The sequence below is a fragment of the Nerophis ophidion genome, linkage group LG10, assembly GCF_033978795.1.
Source record: "Nerophis ophidion isolate RoL-2023_Sa linkage group LG10, RoL_Noph_v1.0, whole genome shotgun sequence".
NCBI classification, from domain to species: Eukaryota; Metazoa; Chordata; class Actinopteri; order Syngnathiformes; family Syngnathidae; genus Nerophis; species Nerophis ophidion.
In genome coordinates, this window is record NC_084620.1 from 9,190,696 (window position 1) to 9,212,007 (window position 21,312).

The 21,312-nt window shown below is 40.7% G+C and overlaps 1 protein-coding gene across 1 annotated transcript in view; it reads right to left on the bottom strand.

Moving 5' to 3' along the window:
- exoc4 (exocyst complex component 4) overlaps positions 1-21,312 on the bottom strand; it is a 227,348-nt gene that overhangs the window by 199,193 nt on the left and 6,843 nt on the right. Inside the window, exons 2-8 of the mRNA XM_061912242.1 lie at positions 21,023-21,212; positions 20,766-20,960; positions 18,124-18,314; positions 16,600-16,712; positions 12,862-12,959; positions 12,623-12,777; positions 135-315 (exon numbers count right to left, since the gene is read on the bottom strand). Of these exons, the coding sequence (XP_061768226.1) occupies positions 135-315; positions 12,623-12,777; positions 12,862-12,959; positions 16,600-16,712; positions 18,124-18,314; positions 20,766-20,960; positions 21,023-21,212 (1,123 nt within the window). The remainder of the gene's footprint in view (positions 1-134; positions 316-12,622; positions 12,778-12,861; positions 12,960-16,599; positions 16,713-18,123; positions 18,315-20,765; positions 20,961-21,022; positions 21,213-21,312) is intronic.

The following is a 21,312-nucleotide window of genomic DNA, read 5'->3' on the forward strand; positions in this document are numbered from 1 at the left end:
ATAAATTAACTATTTATTGTTCAAATGTTATTAGGAAATATTGTGAATTGACCTCGGAGCACTGCCACTTTAGTTCATATTTGACTCCACCTTTGCACCTAACAACTCTTAAATATTCCCGAGTTGCGTCTGACCTGCAGCACCGTCTGGATCTTGGCGGACACGTCGGCCTGCTCGTACAGCTTGATGCCCTCCTCGTGGGCGCCACCGGGGCACTGCACGGCGATCCGCTGCAGGTGGGCCAGCACCACGCTGTGGGCCTGGGCCACCGCCTTGAACTTGTCAAACAGGAGTTCCAGCAGCTCCAGCAGCTGCCTGAGGAGAGAGCCAGAGAGTGACTCACTTTGCTTGCTTAAAACACATTTTTAAGCAATTTGAATGAGCAAACACAAACAGTGACACACAGAAGCTTTACGTTTGAGATGCTCCGATAGACTTAGAGATACACTCCCATCTTTCTGCATGGACTTGAAAAGGTTGGATAGACGAGACTAAAACTCCTCTCATTAGTTCTAAAAGGCTGCAGTTGACGAGGAAAGCACAACCGAAGCCAAAGCGACCTTCTACTCGACCCGAGTGCTACTAGTACCCATCTACGCTGATGCTTTCAAACAGACTTCCTGTTTTCCTGCGCAAGGACAAAGCTTTCCGACATTAGCTGAGGTCTAGTGAAGCCATGCTAGCGAGTGCCCACTTAGTGGAGGTATTCAATCCATTATGAGTAGTTTGGCTGACTCTGGCACTCTCCTTTAACATTGATGTCAATCAACTGCTGCAAACACAGGGAAAATGCAAACAGCAAAGTTAAACAGTATTTACAGTAGGATAAACAATAGGGTTGTAACAATATAAAAAATCTAATTTTAATGCAAAGCTACAAATACTGTGGTATTGCCAAAAATAAATAAATAAATAAAATATAAAAGTTAATGTGCAATAAAAAGTGTCAGGAATGTTAAGGATAAACCCAAACATAATGCTCAAATGTTTGAATCATATTTATTACAAACGCCGTTTCCATATGAGTTGGGAAATTGTGTTAGATGTATATATAAACGGAATACAATAATTTGCAAATCATTTTCAACCCATATTCCCAACGTCTTTGTCACATGTTGCTGGTATCAAATTCTAAAGTTAATGATTATTTGCACAAAAAAAAAAATGTTTATCAGTTTGAACATCAAATATGTTGTCTTTGTAGTGCATTCAACTGAATATGGGTTGAAAATGATTTGCAAATCATTGTATTCTGTTTATATTTACATCCAACACAATTTCCCAACTCATATGGAAACGAGGTTTGTACAACAAACATGTATTTTAAGTATAAATAATTACCAGGAACATCCACTGTTTCAAGCACATATAAAAAAAACTTACAGTGTCTTTAAAGCAGTGGTTCTTAACCTGGGTTCGATCGAACCCTAGGGCTTCGGTGAGTCGACCTCAGGGGTTCAGCGAAGCCTCCGCCGCTGAGGTCAAGACACACCCAACTGATTGTGTAAAGAAAACCTTTTCCCTATCGGCGTATTACGGATACGCCCAAACAAGTTTCCCTCTGATTTGCAGGTGTGTAATTTGTAGTGAATTCATGCACTGTTTGTGTTGTTCTTTGAACAAGGTGATGTTCATGCACGGTTCATTTTGTACACCAGTAAAAAAAAAAACATACCTTTGTCTTGAAATTGAAAAAAAATACATATATATATATCTTTTTTACTAAAGAAGGGTTTGGTGAAGGCGCATATGAAACTGCTGGGGTTTGGTACCTCCAACAAGGTTAAGAACCACTGCTTTAAATTGACAATGTAAAAATAACAATTTTCACTTTCAATATTTACTTTCTGAGAAGCAGTGTCTTCTACAGTGGACATTTTTAGTATCAATTTGGAAAATGCTGTATCACAGAAAAGTTGAGTGACATTTAACTCTTAATAAAATAAATACCTCACAAATTGTATTGTTTAGCCTAGCTGGCTTCAAATATATATCCTGGGTGATGGTTTATCAAGTAGCATACAGTAGCTTTCCCTCTGTGAAGTGATCGGTTCTGTGTTGGCTTGGAAACGTTTGGAACGAAGGTGGCGTGCTTTGCTTTGCAGAATGCAGACTAAATTACCGCCGCCAAAGAAGTTATGTTTTGGCCAGGGTTTGTTTGTGTATTTGTTAGCAAAAATACTTAAAAAGGTACAGAGGGATGTTGATGAAATTTCCAGTACAATTCTGAAAACATAATCCCCTTTCCTACTATGAACACACTTCTCCCGCATGCTTCCTCTTTTTTCAGACTGACCAACGGAAAAGGGCCGGGAAAAAATACACTCGCCAAGTTTTTGTTTGATACCGTCACACGTCACGGCGTTAGTCTGAAAATATTGTAACCGCGGTATCTACGACACCATTACATACCTAATAAACATGAGTATTAAGATGGATGTAAGCACCGACCAACTAAATACAGGGTCAGAATTACACCTACTAGCTCAAATACAGTTTTTTTGCCATATTTATTTATTTGTCGCGGCCTGCCACAATTTAATCTGGAGCACCAGCAAATGAACTCTGACAAGGACGGCGAAAAATCCAGCATGAATTATGTCATAAAAATTGTTGATAACTGCAAAAATAATTTTAACTTGCTAAAGGACATGTACTCAAATATTAGTGCGGGTTTATTTGAATTTATGTGTATAACGTTGACCCGTAAAGGGGAACTAAAATGTCTTTGAAATTATTCACAATCCTAATGTAAGACAAGTACACGTTTTTCCTTTTTTTTTTAAATGTAATCTAATTAATAAAAAAATTTGCGAGTCAAAATCTGCTTACAACGCAGCCTATAGGAGTCACTCTATTCTGCCTATAAAGTGCTTAAAAAATCATCCTAATACTTCCATCAAGGTTTTATATACATGTATGTAATGTAGTAACAGGTATATTCGTAATAACATGTAATATTTACGTATTTTGCTCATCTTAAGCATACATCTATCCATCCATCCATTTCCTACCGCTTATTCCCTTTTGGGGACGCGGGGGCGCTGGCGCCTATCTCAGCTACAATCGGCATACAGTGGTGCATCACAACGTTCACTTTTTCCTTTAAAAACATCATTGATTTCGACTCACTGCAGACTTCAGGAGAGCAAACAAATATATTAAAAATTATTTACTGTGCAATGTCTGCTGTCACTGGGATGCCGGCTGTTAGGATGTTGATATAATCCCATTTAGATAAAGAGTAATCCTCGTGAAGGGTTAAAAAAAGGGTGGGTGCACTGCAAACCACTATCTTTCGCAAGTCTTTCTCGCCATCTCCGGTCCGTGAAGTTTGGGCTTGTAATAACAATATTGCTAATGCTTGTTTAATATTCAGGTCAAAAAATGTAAATGGTGCATTGTTGGCACTTTTTGGATGGGTATTTATTGGGTTTATGGTTGGAATAAACCCAATAGGGGCGGTATAGCGTGGTTGGTAGAGTGGCCGTACCAGCAACTTGAGGGTTCCAGGTTCTATCCCTGTTCTGCCATCCTAGTCACTGCCGTTGTGTCCATGGGCAATACACTTTACCCACCTGCTCCCAGTGCCACCCACACTGATTACAATGTAACTTAGATATTGGGTTTCACTATGTAAAAGCGCTTGGAGTCACTAGAGAAAAGCGCAATATAAATATAATTAATTTCACTTGACTTCAATGACGTCATGGCTCCCATTGGCTCCATTGTACGCAGAAATGTATTTACAAGTTAGAATGCATTAAAAAAGACATGTGTATTGTCTTTTATAGGGATTTTGAATTATAGACAAAATCCCCCCAAGAAGTACAGTTCCTCTTTAAATGAAAAAAATAAGTGTATTGTTGTACAGTAATTTCACCCCACTCAAATAAACATTAACGGACCGATATTAATTCCAATGATGAAGATATGCACACTTCAGACCGCAACTGTATGTTAGTAATAGCCATAAAATACAGTGTGCAGTAAAAAGACTATTGTTGACTACAAATGCTATGTTGGCTGGAGTCGCCATGGCAACACGTCTTGACTTTAAGTGGAAGTGAACACAGGGAGAAACTGGATGTGTTTGCACCCGATGCAGAAAACATGCGAGCGCACGTACAAATGCGGTAGTAAGACAAAAATTAAATCACACACACACGCACACACCATTCTAGCAGCGCAACGTGGCTGCCTAATGCATTGAGGTCAGAGGGGATTTCTTTGAAAACTATGAGAGCATCTCCAACAGAAGGCGAGACACTGCTCTTAAACGGTTCGGGATCACTGGACTGAGACATGTGGTTTCCCCGAACGACGTCAGCCGACTTAGAAAACCTGCAGGCGGGGACGTGAGCGCTTTTAGGATGTGGCGTATCGTCCGATGGGAAGGTGTTCAAGCGCGTTAAAGTGTGACTTGTCAGGGTTTAAAGTGTGTTTTCATTGAGAGTGACAGGTTAGTGTTTCATACTTGGTTGACTATCGCTTCTTTTTTCCCCACACAAAAGGCAAGATTAAGAAAAAAGCAATAAGCAATATAATATAATGATGCACCCAACACTGCCATATCGTACTTATTATCAAGCCCGTGTGCTCCTCACAGAATTTGTCACTGTCTGTCTAAAATGAATAATATGAATAATAATAACTTGAATTATGATCTGCAAATGTGTCATTGCACCAAATCTCTGCAATTTGCCTCCCCAGAAACTGGAACATATGATTGCCTGATAAAATAGACTGTAATTTAAAACATATGACATGTGTTTAATTGTATTTCTGGACTACCGTATTTCCTTGAATTGCCGCCGGGCATGTAGTATGCGCCTGCTTTGAATTACTGCCGGGTCAAACTGGCTTCACAAAATAATTAGTGCATGCTTAATATTACAGCCGGGTAAAACTCGTGACGTCACGAGTGACACTTCCCCTGTCATCATTTTCTAAATGGAGGAGGCTGATTTCAATACCGGTAATTTGAAATTGCATAAAGGGAAGAAGATTAAGAGCTATTCAGTAGGATTTAAGGTCCAAGCTATTGAATACCGGTATGCTAAAAAGAACAGTAAGCAGCTATGTTTTATTAATATACCTGTGGAGCCGACAGTCCGATGGACAGGCAGGGCACGGCTGGAGTTGGCGGTGGGGGAACTCACTCATCACGTGACGAGGTCCCTCGTCACCTGACAGGGAGAGAGCACCCAGTTCCCAAAGAGTAAATAGCAAGAGCAAGAGCATACCAGTCACTTCCTGCTACCGGCATACAACTACAGTTGATTGGACTGTGGCGGTCACGTGACTAGGAAGCGCGCAACGAGTAAATAGAAAGGCAAGAGCCTAATAGTCTCCACAAATGTATGTATGTATTTGACACATGCGTTACATAAAAGGTAAGACCATAATAAAGTTTTTTTTATTAAATGTGCTTTTCATGAATGTGTCCTTACATCACACTTACATTTTTAATGCATGCCTTTGGTAAGTGCAGAAGTGAGAAGATGTTTTAAAATAATTACCGCATGCTTACTTTTACCGCATGCCTTTGGTAAGCGCAGGGGTGAGAAAAGGTTTTAAAATAATTAGCGCCCCGGCGGCAATTCAAGGAAATACAATATGTGTCAAAAATCTCATGAATAAATGCTTTTCTAAAAATGGTCTGAAATTTTAGGCAAGGATTTAAAATCATTTCAATCCTGTTCCTTATTTTTTTTTATTTGCTTGATAATGTTGTATAGGTTTTTTACAATGTTACATAATGTTTTGTTGAATGACTATAATGTCCTTAATGTCAACATGCTATTAGCATAAATGCCATGTAGATATATTTCATGTATTTGCTCATCCATCCATCCATTTTTTACTGCTTGTCCCTTTCTGGGTGGCTAGGGGTGCTGGAGTCTATCTCAGCTGCATTCGGGCGGAAGGCGGGGTATACCCTGGACATGTCGCCATCACATCGCGGGGGCAACATAGATAGACAACATACACATTCACATTCACACACTAAGGCCAATTTAGTGTTGCCAATCAACCTATCCCCAGGTGCATGTCTTTGGAGATGGGAGGAAGCCCGAGTACCCAGAGCCAACCCACGCAGTCACGGGGAGAACATGTTAACTCCACACAGATCCCGAACCCGGGATTGAACTCAGGACCTTCATAGTGTAAGAACAAGCACTAACCCCTGTTCCACCTCATTTTATGCTAAAAACTCGCATCTGGTACTTTCAGTCCTGTTCCTAAAAAGGGTCATATTTGGCTTAGGAGCATTGTACATACATTAAATAAAGTTGCTTGAGATTGGCCAGTACACAATTTGAGTCTTTCAATATGTGTATTATTCGGTGCATAAAAAATATTAGACCAATAATTATCAGGCCCATATTAGGAATTTTGATGTCATAGCGATAAATCAGATAACATTACAAAATATTTCGGATAACTGATCAAATAAAAAAAAATGCTCCAATGCGGTGAGATTACCCATACTGTGCTGTAGGTAGGTTAGGGCAGTGGTTCTCAAATGGGGGTACGTGTACCCCTGGGGGTACTTGAAGGTATGCCAAGGGGTACGTGAGATTTTTTTTAAATATTCTAAAAATAGCAACAATTCAAAATCCTTTATAAATATATTTATTGAAAAAAAGCAACAATCAAAAAAATTCTTTATGAATATATTTATTAAATAATACTTCAACAAAATATGAATGTAAGTTCATAACTGTGAAAAGAAATGCAATAATGCAATATTCAGTGTTGACAGCTAGATTTTTTTGTGGACATGTTCCATAAATATTGATGTTAAAGATTTCTTTTTTTGTGAAGAAATGTTTAAATTAAGTTCATGAATCCAGATGGATCTCTATTACAATCCCCAAAGAGGGCACTTTAAGTTGATGATTACTTCTATGTGTAGAAATCTTTATTTATAATTGAATCACTTGTTTATTATTTAACAAGTTTTTATTTATTTTTATATCTTTTTTTCCAAATAGTCAAGAAAGACCACTACAAATGAGCAATATTTTGCACTGTTATACAATTTAATAAATCAGAAACTGACGACATAGTGCTGTATTTTACTTCTTTATCTCTTTTTTCACCGAAAATGTTTTGCTCTGATTAGGGGGTACTTGAATTAAAAAAAACATTCACAGGGGGTACATCACTGAAAAAAGGTTGAGAACCACTGGGTTAAGGTGATCAAATCAAGTGCTTCTCTTTTTCGATGTGTGTGCTCTAAGCCTATCGTCACCTTCCCCTAAACTCCATCCATCCATCCATTTTCTACCGCTTATTCCCTTTCGGGGTCGCGGGGGGCGCTGGCGCCTATCTCAGCTACAATCGGGCGGAAGGCGGGGTACACCCTGGACAAGTCGCCACCTCATCGCAGGGCCAACACAGATAGACAGACAACATTCACACTCACATTCACACACTAGGGCCAATTTAGTGTTGCCAATCAACCTATCCCCAGGTGCATGTCTTTGGAAGTGGGAGGAAGCCGGAGTACCCGGAGGGAACCCACGCATTCACGGGGAGAACATGCAAACTCCACACAGAAAGATCCTGAGCCTGGATTTGAACCCAGGACTGCAGGACCTTCGTATTGTGAGGCAGACGCACTAACCCCTCTGCCACCGTGAAGCTGTAACAAACATGGAGTCAATCTTGTGGGACTTCTTCACTGTTTCAGGGGAAGACTTTTCACATACTATTTACACCAAATGTTCTGCAAACATATGAGGACGGAAAAAACATTGGCTGTAAACACATTAAACCATGTCAGCAAGCGGAAACGCAAACATCGCTATGAAGGTGTTTTAAAAACCTGAGAAGACGCCTGCTGGTGTATATTTATATACTTCAGATAGTGCTTTGTCATGTTTGTTAAACTTTCCCCTTCAATTTGTTATCAAATATATGCCAGAATATACTGTATAGTAAATGTGGTTGAAAAAGTTGTTACATACCATTATTAAATATACTGGCTCATCTACAGATACTGTACACTTTGTAAAATCCACCTTTTTTTTTACTCTTTTTTTACACATACTTCAAAATTGATGTAAATAAGCTGTCGGTTATCAGTAAAAAAAAAAAAAAAAAATTTAGCAATAAAATAAAGAAATCTGAATCAGCATTGGTCTTGAGAAACAGGACATTATTGATATTTGCTTTAAAAAATATTACACAGCACTAGTTATTATCAGATTTGCTTTAAAAAATATTACACAGCACTAGTTATTATCAGATTTAGAATTTGGAAAAATATATATATTTTAATTTGAGAGAGTTACTACATGCAACTACAATTAGCACCAACTCCATGGATTGGCCCCAATGTTGTTTTTTCAAATAAATAATAAATGTTTTTGTTTTAGGTGAAAAAGAAAAAGAAAAATGGAGATACATGTTTTGACTGGACAGCCATGATTTTTGCATATTAACAAGGACTTGCTATGATATGGCATCCCCTATTAAAATGTATGGCATATGCTTTGATGCAAAATGGAGATACATGTTTTGACTGGACAGCCATGATTTTTGCATATTAACAAGGACTTGCTATGATATGGCATCCCCTATTAAAATGTATGGCATCCCCTATTAAAATGTATGGCATATGCTTTGATGCATCAACCCCTATTGAAATGTATGTCATTCTTTACCATTTTGGTGTGACAACAGCATGGGTATTTGTAGTTTATTACCTATGCAAAGGTTATATTTACATCATCAATTGTTGTACAAAATGTAATTGTTAGTGCTTTAGGCAGGGTTTTTCCTGCTTTCAAAATTGCGCGGCGGCCGCCTCCAGCTCATTTTGTGCCGCACCCAACCCAAGCGATATCAATCGCTTTGATTAAGCGATTGATGTCCCTCTTCGGCAGCTACGTATTGTAACTGCAGTTGCAGCGTTGCGCCTACTATGGAGGCGCTATATCGACAGCAGGGCACCATAAAGACCTGAAGCAACTACCAAATAAAAAATAGATCGAATCGTGTTGTTTCCCGCTACTTGGTGCGTAACGTTGACCGCCGTAACAAGTGGATTTCTGCCAAATGGAGCATGATACGAAGGGATCATTGGACTCCTGCAGAACACTCCAAACCAGACCTGGGCAAATAAAGGCCCGGGGGCCACATGCAGCAAGTTGAGCTTTTTGATCTGGCCTGCCGGACATTCCTAAATAATTGTTTTAGATCTTTAAGATGGAAAGTGTAGCTGCCAATGTGATATGTTTTCTAATGACAGTAAGTCTTCAACTATACTAAGTCTTTTAATACTTGGAATCTGCATGATAAACTACTAATTACTATGGTCATCTAATTAATTACTTTGGTCACTATGAGATACCTCAGATTGTAGGTTAAGTTTGTTTTTTGTACCCTTGTCGTTCATATTTCACTACGTATGTTGCATTTTGGTTGTTTCGCTTGACTGTAAAATATGTTGTCGATATTCAGTGTTTTATCCTTCATAGGTATTATTGTAAATCCCACATTCTTTATTTTCATATACATATACTGATGACTCTGCGATAGTGGGGTGTATTGAGGATGGTAATGATGAGGAATACAGGGCACTGGTGGAGGACTTTGTCACATGGTGTGGAAAGAACCACCTCCAGCTCAATGTGACGAAGACCAAGGAGCTTGTTGTGGACCTGGGAAGGAGGAGGAGTACTCCGGCGACCTCTCTTTCCACCAGGGGGGTCGATGTGGACATGGTTGAGGATTATAAATACCTCGGTGTACACATGGACAACAAGCTGAATGGGTCAAAACACGCTGAGGCCCTCTACAAGAAGGGACAGAGCCGGCTCTACTTCCTCAGGAGGCTAGGATCCTTCAACGTCTGTACAAAGATGTTGAAGATGTTCTACGAGTCGGTGGTGGCGAGCGCTTTCTTGTATGCCTTGGCTTGCTGGGGCAGCGGGCTGAGAGTGAGGGACGCAAACAGACTGGACAAGTTGGTAGAGAAGGCCAGTAACGTGGTGGGAGTGGAGCTGGACTCTCTGGCGTTGGTGTCAGAGAGGAGAAGTCTATCAAAACTCCTAGCCATTATGGACAACACCTCCCACCCACTACACTCGGACCTTGCGGAGAGAATGAGCACGCTCAGTGGAAGGCTCAGATTCCCAAAATGTAACACGGAACGATACAGGAGGTCCTTCATACCGACAGCCATCAGACTGTATAATGCATACGTTCCTTCTTGACTGCACTTAAATGTACAATATATGTAGAATATATTTATATTATTCATATATTATATATGATATATATAATATATGTCATATATTATTTATTAATATTATTGTTTATTGTGAGCGAACTGTGGTGCTGAATTCCCCCCAAAGATCAATAAAGTACTTTCTATTCTATTCTATTGTGGGTGTCTCATTCAAATGTCAAATTTGAATGAGACGGTCTGTCATAACATTTTTAGCTTTCAATCATTATTGTGAGGTTTCGTAGTAGTGTTCCTAAAAGTAGATATACCGGCCGGCAGACACACTTTTTTTTTTTATCTCTAAAGACGCTGAGATCATTATCCATGCGTTTGTTACGTCTCGTCTCGATTACTGTAACGTATTATTTTCGGGTCTCCCCATGTCTAGCATTAGAAGATTACAGTTGGTACAAAATACGGCTGCTAGACTTTTGACAAGAACAAGAAAGTTTGATCACATTACGCCTGTACTGGCTCACCTGCACTGGCTTCCTGTGCACTTAAGATGTGACTTTAAGGTTTTACTACTTACGTATAAAATACTACACGGTCTAGCTCCATCCTATCTTGCCGATTGTATTGTACCATATGTCCCGGCAAGAAATCTGCGTTCAAAGGACTCCGGCTTATTAGTGATTCCCAAAGCCCAAAAAAAGTCTGCGGGCTGTAGAGCGTTTTCATTTCGGGCTCCAGTACTCTGGAATGCCCTCCCGGTAAAAGTTCGAGATGCCACCTCAGTAGAAGCATTTAAGTCTCACCTTAAAACTCATTTGTATACTCTAGCCTTTAAATAGACTCCCTTTTTAGACCAGTTGATCTGCCGTTTCTTTTCTTTTTCTCCTATGTCCCACTCTCCCTTGTGGAGGGGGTCCGGTCCGATCCGGTGGCCATGTACTGCTCGCCTGTGTATCGGCTGGGGACATCTCTGCGCTGCTGATCCGCCTCCACTTGGGATGTTTTCCTGCTGGCTCCGCTGTGAACGGGACTCTCACTGCTGTGTTGGATCCGCTTTGGACTGGACTCTTGCGACTGTGTTGGATCCATTATGGATTGAACTTTCACAGTATCATGTTAGACCCGCTCGACATCCATTGCTTTCCTCCTCTCCAAGGTTCTCATAGTCATCATTGTCACCGACGTCCCACTGGGTGTGAATTTTTCCTTGCCCTTATGTGGGCCTACCGAGGATGTCGTAGTGGTTTGTGCAGCCCTTTGAGACACTAGTGATTTAGGGCTATATAAGTAAAAATTGATTGATTGATCTAAATCCAACCTTTTCTGACGAAATGTAATAGATTGATTGATTTAAGAATTTATTCGAAGTTTGCATAGGATCAGGTAGAGTTTCATGACAAGTCCAGATTGACTGGAACAAGGTCAACTAAAAGGACTTACCCCAAGAAAACATTTGAAGCATTTTGTGTAAAAGTTTCCTTCGTGGCATGCAAAATCAGCGACCACTTTAAAAAGCGAGAAGGAAAGTGAAGAGTCCAGGTGAAACAAAGCAGAGAAATTAACGTAATGGGCAGTTAAAATGTAATAATTCATGGTGGTGACAACATGTGGAAATTATTGTCCACAGAGCGTTTGACGGCTGCTTAAGAATCCTCTACGAGTGTCTCAAGCAAAAGTGGCCGCACCACACGAGCTATGAGCCCATCATTCTCTTATGCAAGCGCTTAGGCCACAGGTGTCAAACTCAAGGCCCGGTGGCCAGATCTGGCCCACGAAATCATTTTATCTGGCCCGCAAACACCTGGGAATGATATGTGTCAAAAAGTACTTAATATTTTCTCACTAAATGTAATGGATTGTTTTCATTTTGAACAAAAAAAATACATGTACTGCTTGAAATTGCATGCCTTTTCAACTTTAATAGTATCCATTATTGCAACATATATTAAAATATATTATCATACTTTCCAAAAATGTTTTGTCAAAATAAAAATAAATACTAAATATCTGCTTGATTTATGATTTTACAGAACCTACCCATCTAATAATAAAAAGGACAATACATTTTACTGTGTCCTTTACAGCATATTACTGTAAATTGAAAAGAAATACCATTTTTTTGCTTTACAATTCTGGCACATGGTCAGGATTGTACCACCTCTGCCTCAATTTGAGCCAGGAAAAACCATGTTTAGGTAAGGACATACTAATTCAACTTTGGTGCAGATGTAGATGAAAGTGCATATTGAGGGTTCAGTTGTCCATGTTACAGTCTGCTTGCATTGGCGTCAAGTCATGACAGAATTCACAAAGTCTAGCATTACTGCCACCTACAGGACTGGAGTTGCATGAATGGAATTAAATTGAACAATATGCTTTTATATTATACTATAATATATTATATTATATATCTCACAATACCTTGGTTGGCTCTCCTGAGCCAAGTTTTCTCCTCTCTGGTAGGCGTGGTCCGCTATTTGCGTGGTTGACCTTTTGGCTATTTGTTTGAGCTCAGGCTCCAGCCGCTCCATGATGGCTTTGATGGTCTCTGGGATCTTCTTTAGCTTGGCCAGCGCCTGAGTGACAGGAACATTCAGATCAAAGATGCTTGTCGAAGCTTTCTCCTTGGTAAATAGAGCCAATAACAGGTATGTGTGTACCTTTATAAGGATGCCCATGAACTCTGCGCTGTTCTCTTCTGGGTCAACCTCAGGGAAGTCTAATTGGTTCTCCCGCACATCTTGTTGAAGCTCACGCACTACAGGAGATATAAGCAAGGGTTAGATTTTTCAGGCTATAAAAAAGGGATTAAAAATGCTCCATGGTGTCCAGAAATAATTTATGATAAAGACAGTACACTTTATTCGGAATGCCAAATACCAAAGGTTTTCTGGAAGCACTTGTAACAACTTTATTGTCTCACAAATTTGATTGTTACACTCAAGTGTTTCCTAAAGCTACATCTTCTTCATAAACTATGCATAAAAAACAACCAAATTAGTGGCCAAATTGAGAGCAGGCGAGGCTCCAATTTTCTTCTGAATAGTCACCGCAATCCCCCTGTCAAAGCACGTTAGGAGGACTTAATGTTCATGGCAAGTTAATGGACATTGGGTGTCGTCCCTCTTTGCCCTGTTTTCAGTTGCAGTTTGCGTAATAATTATGACAATTACTAGTTACAGATGAGGGGTTCTAATGCTATTAGGCAAAATGGCATGCTTAAGCCACTGAGGAGGCGGGCTGCTGTGCTGCTGGACCACAGCTGTTAGCGCACCGTGTTAGCAGATCAGGGCTTTATGGCCTCCAGGCGCGTTAATTGCAGGTCCCTTTGAATAATTTAGGAAAATCTGGGGTTTGGCTTTTACTGCTTGGATGTATGGCGCGCTAGCCAACAGTGTGGTGCCTTAAGAGGACATAAATGAAGAAATACAGAAGAGTTTGCAATGTGAGCTTGGTTTGAAAAAAACGATGCAAATACAAAAATTTTAAACTTTCTTCATAAATATCATAATTTTGGTTCCTGTGCGTTGTCGTTATCTGCATTATCGGCGTCAGTTACCAGTCTGAACACTATAAACGCCTCCGCAGAAACCCCCTGCTGCGATGACAGCAACGCGGGATGACAAACGACACAGATAAAGGCGGACAAGATGATTATGATGTTGGCTAGGGCGAACGTATATTACCTCGACGGCTGTGGGTGTTGTGACAGGGGAGAGATGGCGTTCGCTCAAAATGAGGCAAAGTCCCTGTGCTTTGCACATGCAAACCTATAATGATATGCAAATGACTGGAAGCTGCATCGTTGCTAATGACTTCATTATCATTAATATGAGCATGGTGCCAATAAACCTGCGATCACAGCCCGCGCTCGACATGAGAGACCGAGCACACTTGTCGTTAGGTTGATCACATTTAGGGTCGCCCCTCACATTTCGGCAAGCATTTGTGCTACAGTATATCTTTTCAAGGGACAGTACTATTAAGAATGAATATACTTCAGAGTAGTCAGTGCACAGCTTGTAGAACAGTACTGATTTATTATCTAATGAAAGTAAGTAGCAAGATCACTGTCAAGCATGGTTGTGGTAGAGTCAGGGGCCGGAGAGCCACGGTTCATTGAGGGAAACATGAATTCCAACATGTACTACGGCTGTGATCGCATGCTGAAATTCACGTTTCCACTCAATGAACTGCATCTTCCGTGTGCCAGCAGCACTTTTGCATTAATTCCAACATGTACCGGGACAGTCTGAAGCCACACTGCATGTTGGAGTTCATGTTTACCCCTGGGAAGCTCATCAAGAGAATGCCAAAAGTGTGCAAAAAAGTAATCAGAGCAAAGGGTGGCTATTTTTAAGAAAATAGAATATAAAACATGTTTTCAGTTATTTCACCTTTTTTTGTTAAGTGCATAACTCCACATGTGTTCATTCCAAGTTTTGATGCCTTCAGTGACAATCTACAATGTAAATAGTCATGAAAATAAAGAAAACGCAATTAAATGAGAATGTGTCCAAACTTGTGGCCTGTACTGTCCTGTACGTACATAAATACATATGTATAGACACACACACACACATATACATATATATATATATATATATATATATATATATATATATATATATATATATATCCATCCATCCATCCATCCATTTTCTACCGCTTATTCCCTTTTGGGATCGCGGGGGCGCTGGCGCCTATTTCAGCTATAATTGGGCGTAAGGCGGGGTACACCCTGGACAAGTCGCCACCTAATAGCAGGGCCAACACAGACAGACAGACAACATTCACACTCACATTCACACACTCGGGCCAATTTAGTGTTGCCAATCAACCTATCCCCAGGTGCATGTCTTTGGAGGTGGGAGGAAGCTGGAGTACCCGGAAGGGAACCCACGCATTCACGAGGAGAACATGCAAACTCCACACAGAAAGATCCCGAGCCTGGGATTGAACCCAAGAATGCAGGACCTTTGTATTGTGAGGCAGACACACTAACCCCTCTGTCACCGTGAAGCCCCTTTTAAACTTAAAAAATCTTCCACATTTACCCATTCACACACTGATGGAGGGAGCTGCCATGCAAGGCGCTAACCAACACCCATCAGGAGCAAGGGTGAAGGGTCTTGCTCAGGACACAACGGACGTGACGAGGTTGGTACTAGGTGGGGATTGAACCAGGGACCCTCGGGTTGCGCACGGCCACTCTCCCACTGCGCTACGCCGTCCCTATATATAGAGAGAGAAAATGTGCGATATAGAAAATGATTATATCGTGATATTCGAGGATACATTCTCACGGAGTTGCTTTTAGCTGCGGGCATTAAACTACAGGCTTTTCCCACTCCTTCTTGTGTCTCCTTCTCACAGACAGCAAGCGCACAAACTTACACACGTCACATACTGTCAATTCAAACGTCACATACGTACACGCCCTTGCACAGGAGAAAGCTAGCAGCATGGGTAACGTTAGCTTTGATGCTAGCGGAGCCGTGCGAGTGGTAATATGAGAGAAAGAGGTGGCTAATGAAGGAATAATTAATTCCACAGTAAAACAGCAGGGGGTCCGTCATCTGGCGGTGGTTCGGCTTCAAGTGGGAAGATATCGAATAGACAACTTTAATATGTCAAGAGTACGGCACAAGCGTTGCTACCAAAAGTAGTATTACTGTTAATATATAGCATCATTTGAAAAGTCACCTGCTAATAACTTTAATAAATACAGTTTTGGTCAATTGACTTAGTTGTGATCTACTTCTCTGCATGAAAGTTTAAAATGAGCATATATTAATGCAGTTTGAACAAGAATGTTTTATGTAGACACATAGAATCATAATAGTGCTGTGATTATATGTATCAAGTCTTAATTCAAGGCTAAGGCAAAATATCGAGATATATATCACGTATCGCGATATTGCCCAAGAATATCGAGATAATAGAAAAAGGCCATATGTCCCAGCCCTACTTCATATAATAATTTAATGGAAAAAAAACGCTTAATTTCAGATAAAATAACACAGTAAAGTTAGTGTGGAATTTACTGATTGATATATTCATGGAGTACAGGTTTTGTTGTGAATTTAGTTTTTGAGACGCTGTGCAAAAACCTTCATAAAGATGGTTTCAAAACAACTTCAAAGATGCGTTAACTTTCATACTTTATTTTTCAGCCGTCGAAATGTACCGTACTTTTAGTCGACTAAAATTAAATCAATTTAGATGACTAAAATATGACTAAAATTAAAATAAATTTTCGGCGAAAGACTACGACTAAAACTAGGTCAAAAATTGCTGTCAGAATTAACACTGCTCTCTCTAGTGTTGTCTTTTGAGAATGTGTCGGATGAGGTTTGTGAGATATTGATTGTGAGCAGATATGTTTTAATGCATACCGCTGCTTGATCCTGGCGTACTGAATTGCGATGAATCCAAATGTTTTCGCGGTGTGGAAATGTTGCTGACGTCCAACACCGGCATCGGAGATGATGCGTCTTTGCCGACAGAGCTGCCAGAGAAGAATCAAATTGGTGTCATACAGGAAGTGGCAAGCTTTCATACAAAAACAAACCTGCAGTATCAATCTACTGTTTAACCCCTGTGGGTGGAATGGCTTCTGCCTCCCAATGAGCTATTTATCCTGCCTTAAGCTGGAGGTGGGAGCAATTTAGACCCTTAAAACTCAGGCGCTGTGAACACAGTGAGACTGCTAAGTGAGTGGGCTGTATGAGGGCTGGCTTTGTTGTTAGAAGGAAAACAATGCAGGGAGGCCTGTCACTGGCTGACCTGCAGTAATAAATCACTGTAACTTGCTGACCTGCCGTCGCCTTAATTACTCCTCACCCACACACACGCACGTAAACAAACCAAAGTAAGTAATAAGTTTCACCGCCACATGCAGAAGACAAAAAACTAAGTACTGAAATTGATTGTGCTGCACATGTGAGGCTTTTAGTACATATCTACCAAATCTTTAAAGTTAAAAAGTCCCAACGATAGTCACACACACACGAGGCGTGGTGAAATTATCCTCTGCATTTGACTCATCCCCATGTTCACTTCCTGTGAGGTGAGGGGAGCAGTGAAGATTTTAGTGATTTAACCCCCAATTACAATCCTTGTCGCTGAGGGAGGCAATGGGTCCCATTTTTATGGTCTTTGGTATGACTTTGAACTAACGACCTTCCAGTCTCAGGGTGGACACTCTAACCCAGTGATTCTTAACCTTGCTGAATATACCGAACCCCACCAGTTTCATATGCGCATTCACCGAACCCTTCTTTAGTGAAAAATAAAAATGTTTTTCAAATTCAAGACAGAGTTTTTTTTTACTGGTGCACAAAATGAACTGTGCATGAACATCACCTTGTTCAAAGAACAAAACCAACACAATGCATGAACTCACATCAAATTACACACCTGCAAATTAGATGGAAAATTAGGGAGAACATTGTTTGGGGGTGTCCATAATACGCCAATAGGGAGAAGTTTTTATTTACACAATGAGTCAGGTGTATCTTGCAGGGGCTCCGCCAAACCCCTGAGGCCGACTCACCGAACCCCTAGGGTTCGATCGAACCCTGGTTAAGAACCACTGCTCTAACCCCATGGCCATTGAGCAGGTGCACTATCATGCAAAATATATGCAAAAAAGCAACAAGTTACACAAGCTTAAATTGCTTTTTTGTAGGTAGGTGGTCCGAAAATAACTGGCAACTTTCCCCTGGTCGTCTCAGCAAAGTAAGAACTTATAACAAGGAGGTCACAACTTTGCAAAAGGCTACTTTGTGACTTAAAAGATGCACAAAAAAGGATCAGCACCTCAGATGCAGCAAACAGGATGATTTTACTTGCTGTCTCTTTCAGCATTGCACTTTTTTTTTTATTATCTGTCAAACAAACGCAGCTAGGGGTCCTACCCGAGAAGACGCGTTGCATTCTTGTCCTTCTTAAGTCCCAGGCGGCTGGTGGACTTGATATAGAGGTGGCGGTGCAGCTCGTCGATGAGCACCAGGTGGATGTTGAGCTTTTTGCTGTGCAGCTCCAGGCGTAGGTCACTCAGACCCTCTACCTGCAGCAGGGGACCCTCCAGGGACCCCACGGCAGACACCTACACAGGGATAAAGAGTATCAACATCTTGCGCCAATACTTAAATCTCGATATGTAGCATCAATCCATCTTAGCTGTGCGCTCTAACATCAAGTAAACTGAACTCCCAGACACGGTGATCAGTGGATTAAAAGTATAGGTTTGAACACTCAACCATTTGTCAGAGGTTTTGGGTTGTCTAGTTTAGAGCCCAGGAGTGTTCAAAGAGCACAGGGCGGACGTTCCCTTCAGGGTTGATATTTTTGTTGTGGGTAATACCCTTCACTCTACCCGGCAATGGATCTACTAAGCTCTGCTTTCAGGTCAAAATTCCTGACAAACTGGTTGCTTTATTATTAGTTTTGCAGGACACAACCGGACACATTCATCTTTCCACGGCGCAGTGCACGCGCTCCCTGTCTCTCTCTTTACACGCTCACTCACTCACTGACGTCACTTAGCCAACACATTACCATTCTCACAAACACACATTCACTACTCTCAAAAGTTAACCAGCTCCCCTACTCTGCACAGGTGGATACGTAGACGCGCACACAACTGCTTGGTTTGATGCCAAATATTAGCGGGGTTAGGAGCGCCCAATTAGTGTCAACTAATTTGAAGTGAAATGAGTGAATTTTGATCCAAATTCCTACAATTTGTGTTTTATCTTTAACACATGTGTGTTTTACCTGCTACATGGCTTATCTGTGTACATGTATCCATAGTTTTGTTTTTAGTATGTAATTTATAATTAATAATTGTATTTTTCTTAAAGCACAGACCAGGCAGAGTGGCAACCATAAATCTTAAGTTCAAGTATCAATGATTGTCACACACATACTAGATGTGGCGAAATTATTCTCTGCATTTGACCCATCACCCTTGATCACCCCCTGGGAGGTGAGCGGAGCAGTGGGCAGCAGCGGTGCCGCGCCCGGGAATTATTTATGGTGAGTTACCCCCCAATTCCAACCCTTAATGCTGAGTGCCAAGCAGGGAGGTAATGGGTCCCATTTTTATAGCCTTTGGTATGACTCGGCCGGGACTTGAACTCATGACCTACCGATCTCAGGGTGGACACTCTAACCACTAGGCCACTGAGTAGGTGAATAATTTAATATATTGTCAGTAAAAGTTTCTGTTCTATTCTAACCTTATCCTTGATTATGGTAGACTAAATGTAATATGGAAAACTGTAAATTGTTATTTTAGTGCAACAAGAAAAACCCAATGTGTTTATTTATATTTACATTTTAACCTTGTAAAAGTGTTCTTTGACTGTTAGTGTTTAATATACTGTAAGATTTTCTGTTCAAATAAAGCCAATATTAAAACATTTTTTGAGGGAAAAGTATCGATGTACATTTTGGTACCGGTAATAAATTATTGGTAACGGGACAACCCTAGATCAAAGTATATGGAGCTGCCACGTGGTGCTTTTTGTCTTTGGGACAAATAAATGCTCATTTTGTTTAGAGTTATTCTATAAAAAGGGTCACATAAGAGAAAGTGCTGAATACTGTACATTTGTAGAATACCAGTTGCAGAGCTTTAGTAACAAACCAATGCATACTGTATTTCTGTATCTGGCATCTTTATAAGATTGTTTAAAGATTTGAAGTCATACTGTGAGAGCAGGCGAGCGCTTTGACCTTTAATAAAAATTGACTAAAATACATTTGACGTGCAGAAAGAAAAGAAAAGGAGAGAAACCGGTGTGGTTTTTATTGAACATCACAAGGCTTATGACTGCAGAGAGAACTGAGAAGAATTGTAATTCTCTGAGATAAGCTTTTCTCAAACACACTTTCAGTTTGACCAAAGCCACCACTTTCCAGGAAATAAATCGGTTACACTACTTTTGTAACGTCCAGATCAATTAAATAAAGCATATTTTAAGTTTTCCGGGAGGCAACGAAGCATCCGACTCACTTTGAACTCCTATACAAAAACCTGTCAAAGCCACTGAGCGCAGGTTGAAGGAAGTTTCGCTTTGTTCCGCCCTCACCAAGAGGATTTTTGCGCTCCTTTTGTGCTCACCGCCACCACTCACAGTCTACAGGAGATAACTATTCAAGCAAACTAATTATTGCCAAAGTCAGAATTTGTGGGATTGACAGTGGAAGAGAGACATCACAGAGTCTGGTCGTTTTATTCCGTATTGCCACCCTGAATGCTCCCCTGCTTTAAAAACACACATCAAACGCACTTGCACAACGTCACGCCGCACTAGTATAGACACCAAGCTACAAATTGGGTGTTTAGTGTGCAAGAGGATGGAAAAAATCTGTCTCCAAGGCAGAACTATTGTTGTTAATACTGGATGTGCACCATGCCCCACTAAACAACTTATTTACAACCTAACCACAAATCAAATGCATGTTTAAATATGTTCATTTGTTGAGATGTGCGATATTGGCTAAGGAAAAACCCCACACATTTGAGTGTGATTTCCTCTAAATGACTCACCAGCATATCCGTGGCATGGAGGTAGTGCTTGCTGGCCATATAAGCCTCCAGGCGCTGAGGCACTTGCTTGATGCTCTCAATTTCATCCAGCAACTGCAAGACGTGCTTGTGTTCGATGCCTTCGATCCACAGCTTCCTCAGCTCGTCCCGTTTGCAGTGCAGCAGCATCTTACAGGACAGCAGATTCTCCTTTACCTGCAAAACAAAGTGTGAAATACTCACTTTTTCGGCTGTGCGTTGGTAAATTAACACTCTACCTGCTTAATTTTGTTACGAGAGGTGGTGATGCGCTCGGTGATGCTTTGGTACGTCCTGATGGCGGTGGTGAGCTCGGCATAATTCTGGACGATGAGCTCATCAAGATCCCGGTCACATGTTTCAAAAGCTTCCTCAAGACGGCCTTTCTCTGTCTCCCTGTCCTGGACGTCATCGCTGCTGGACAAAGTCCTGAACGGAATAAGTGAAGTGAATAAAAGTTAAAGTACCAATGATTTTCACACACACACACACACTAGTTGTGTTGAGATTATCTTCTGCATTTGACCTG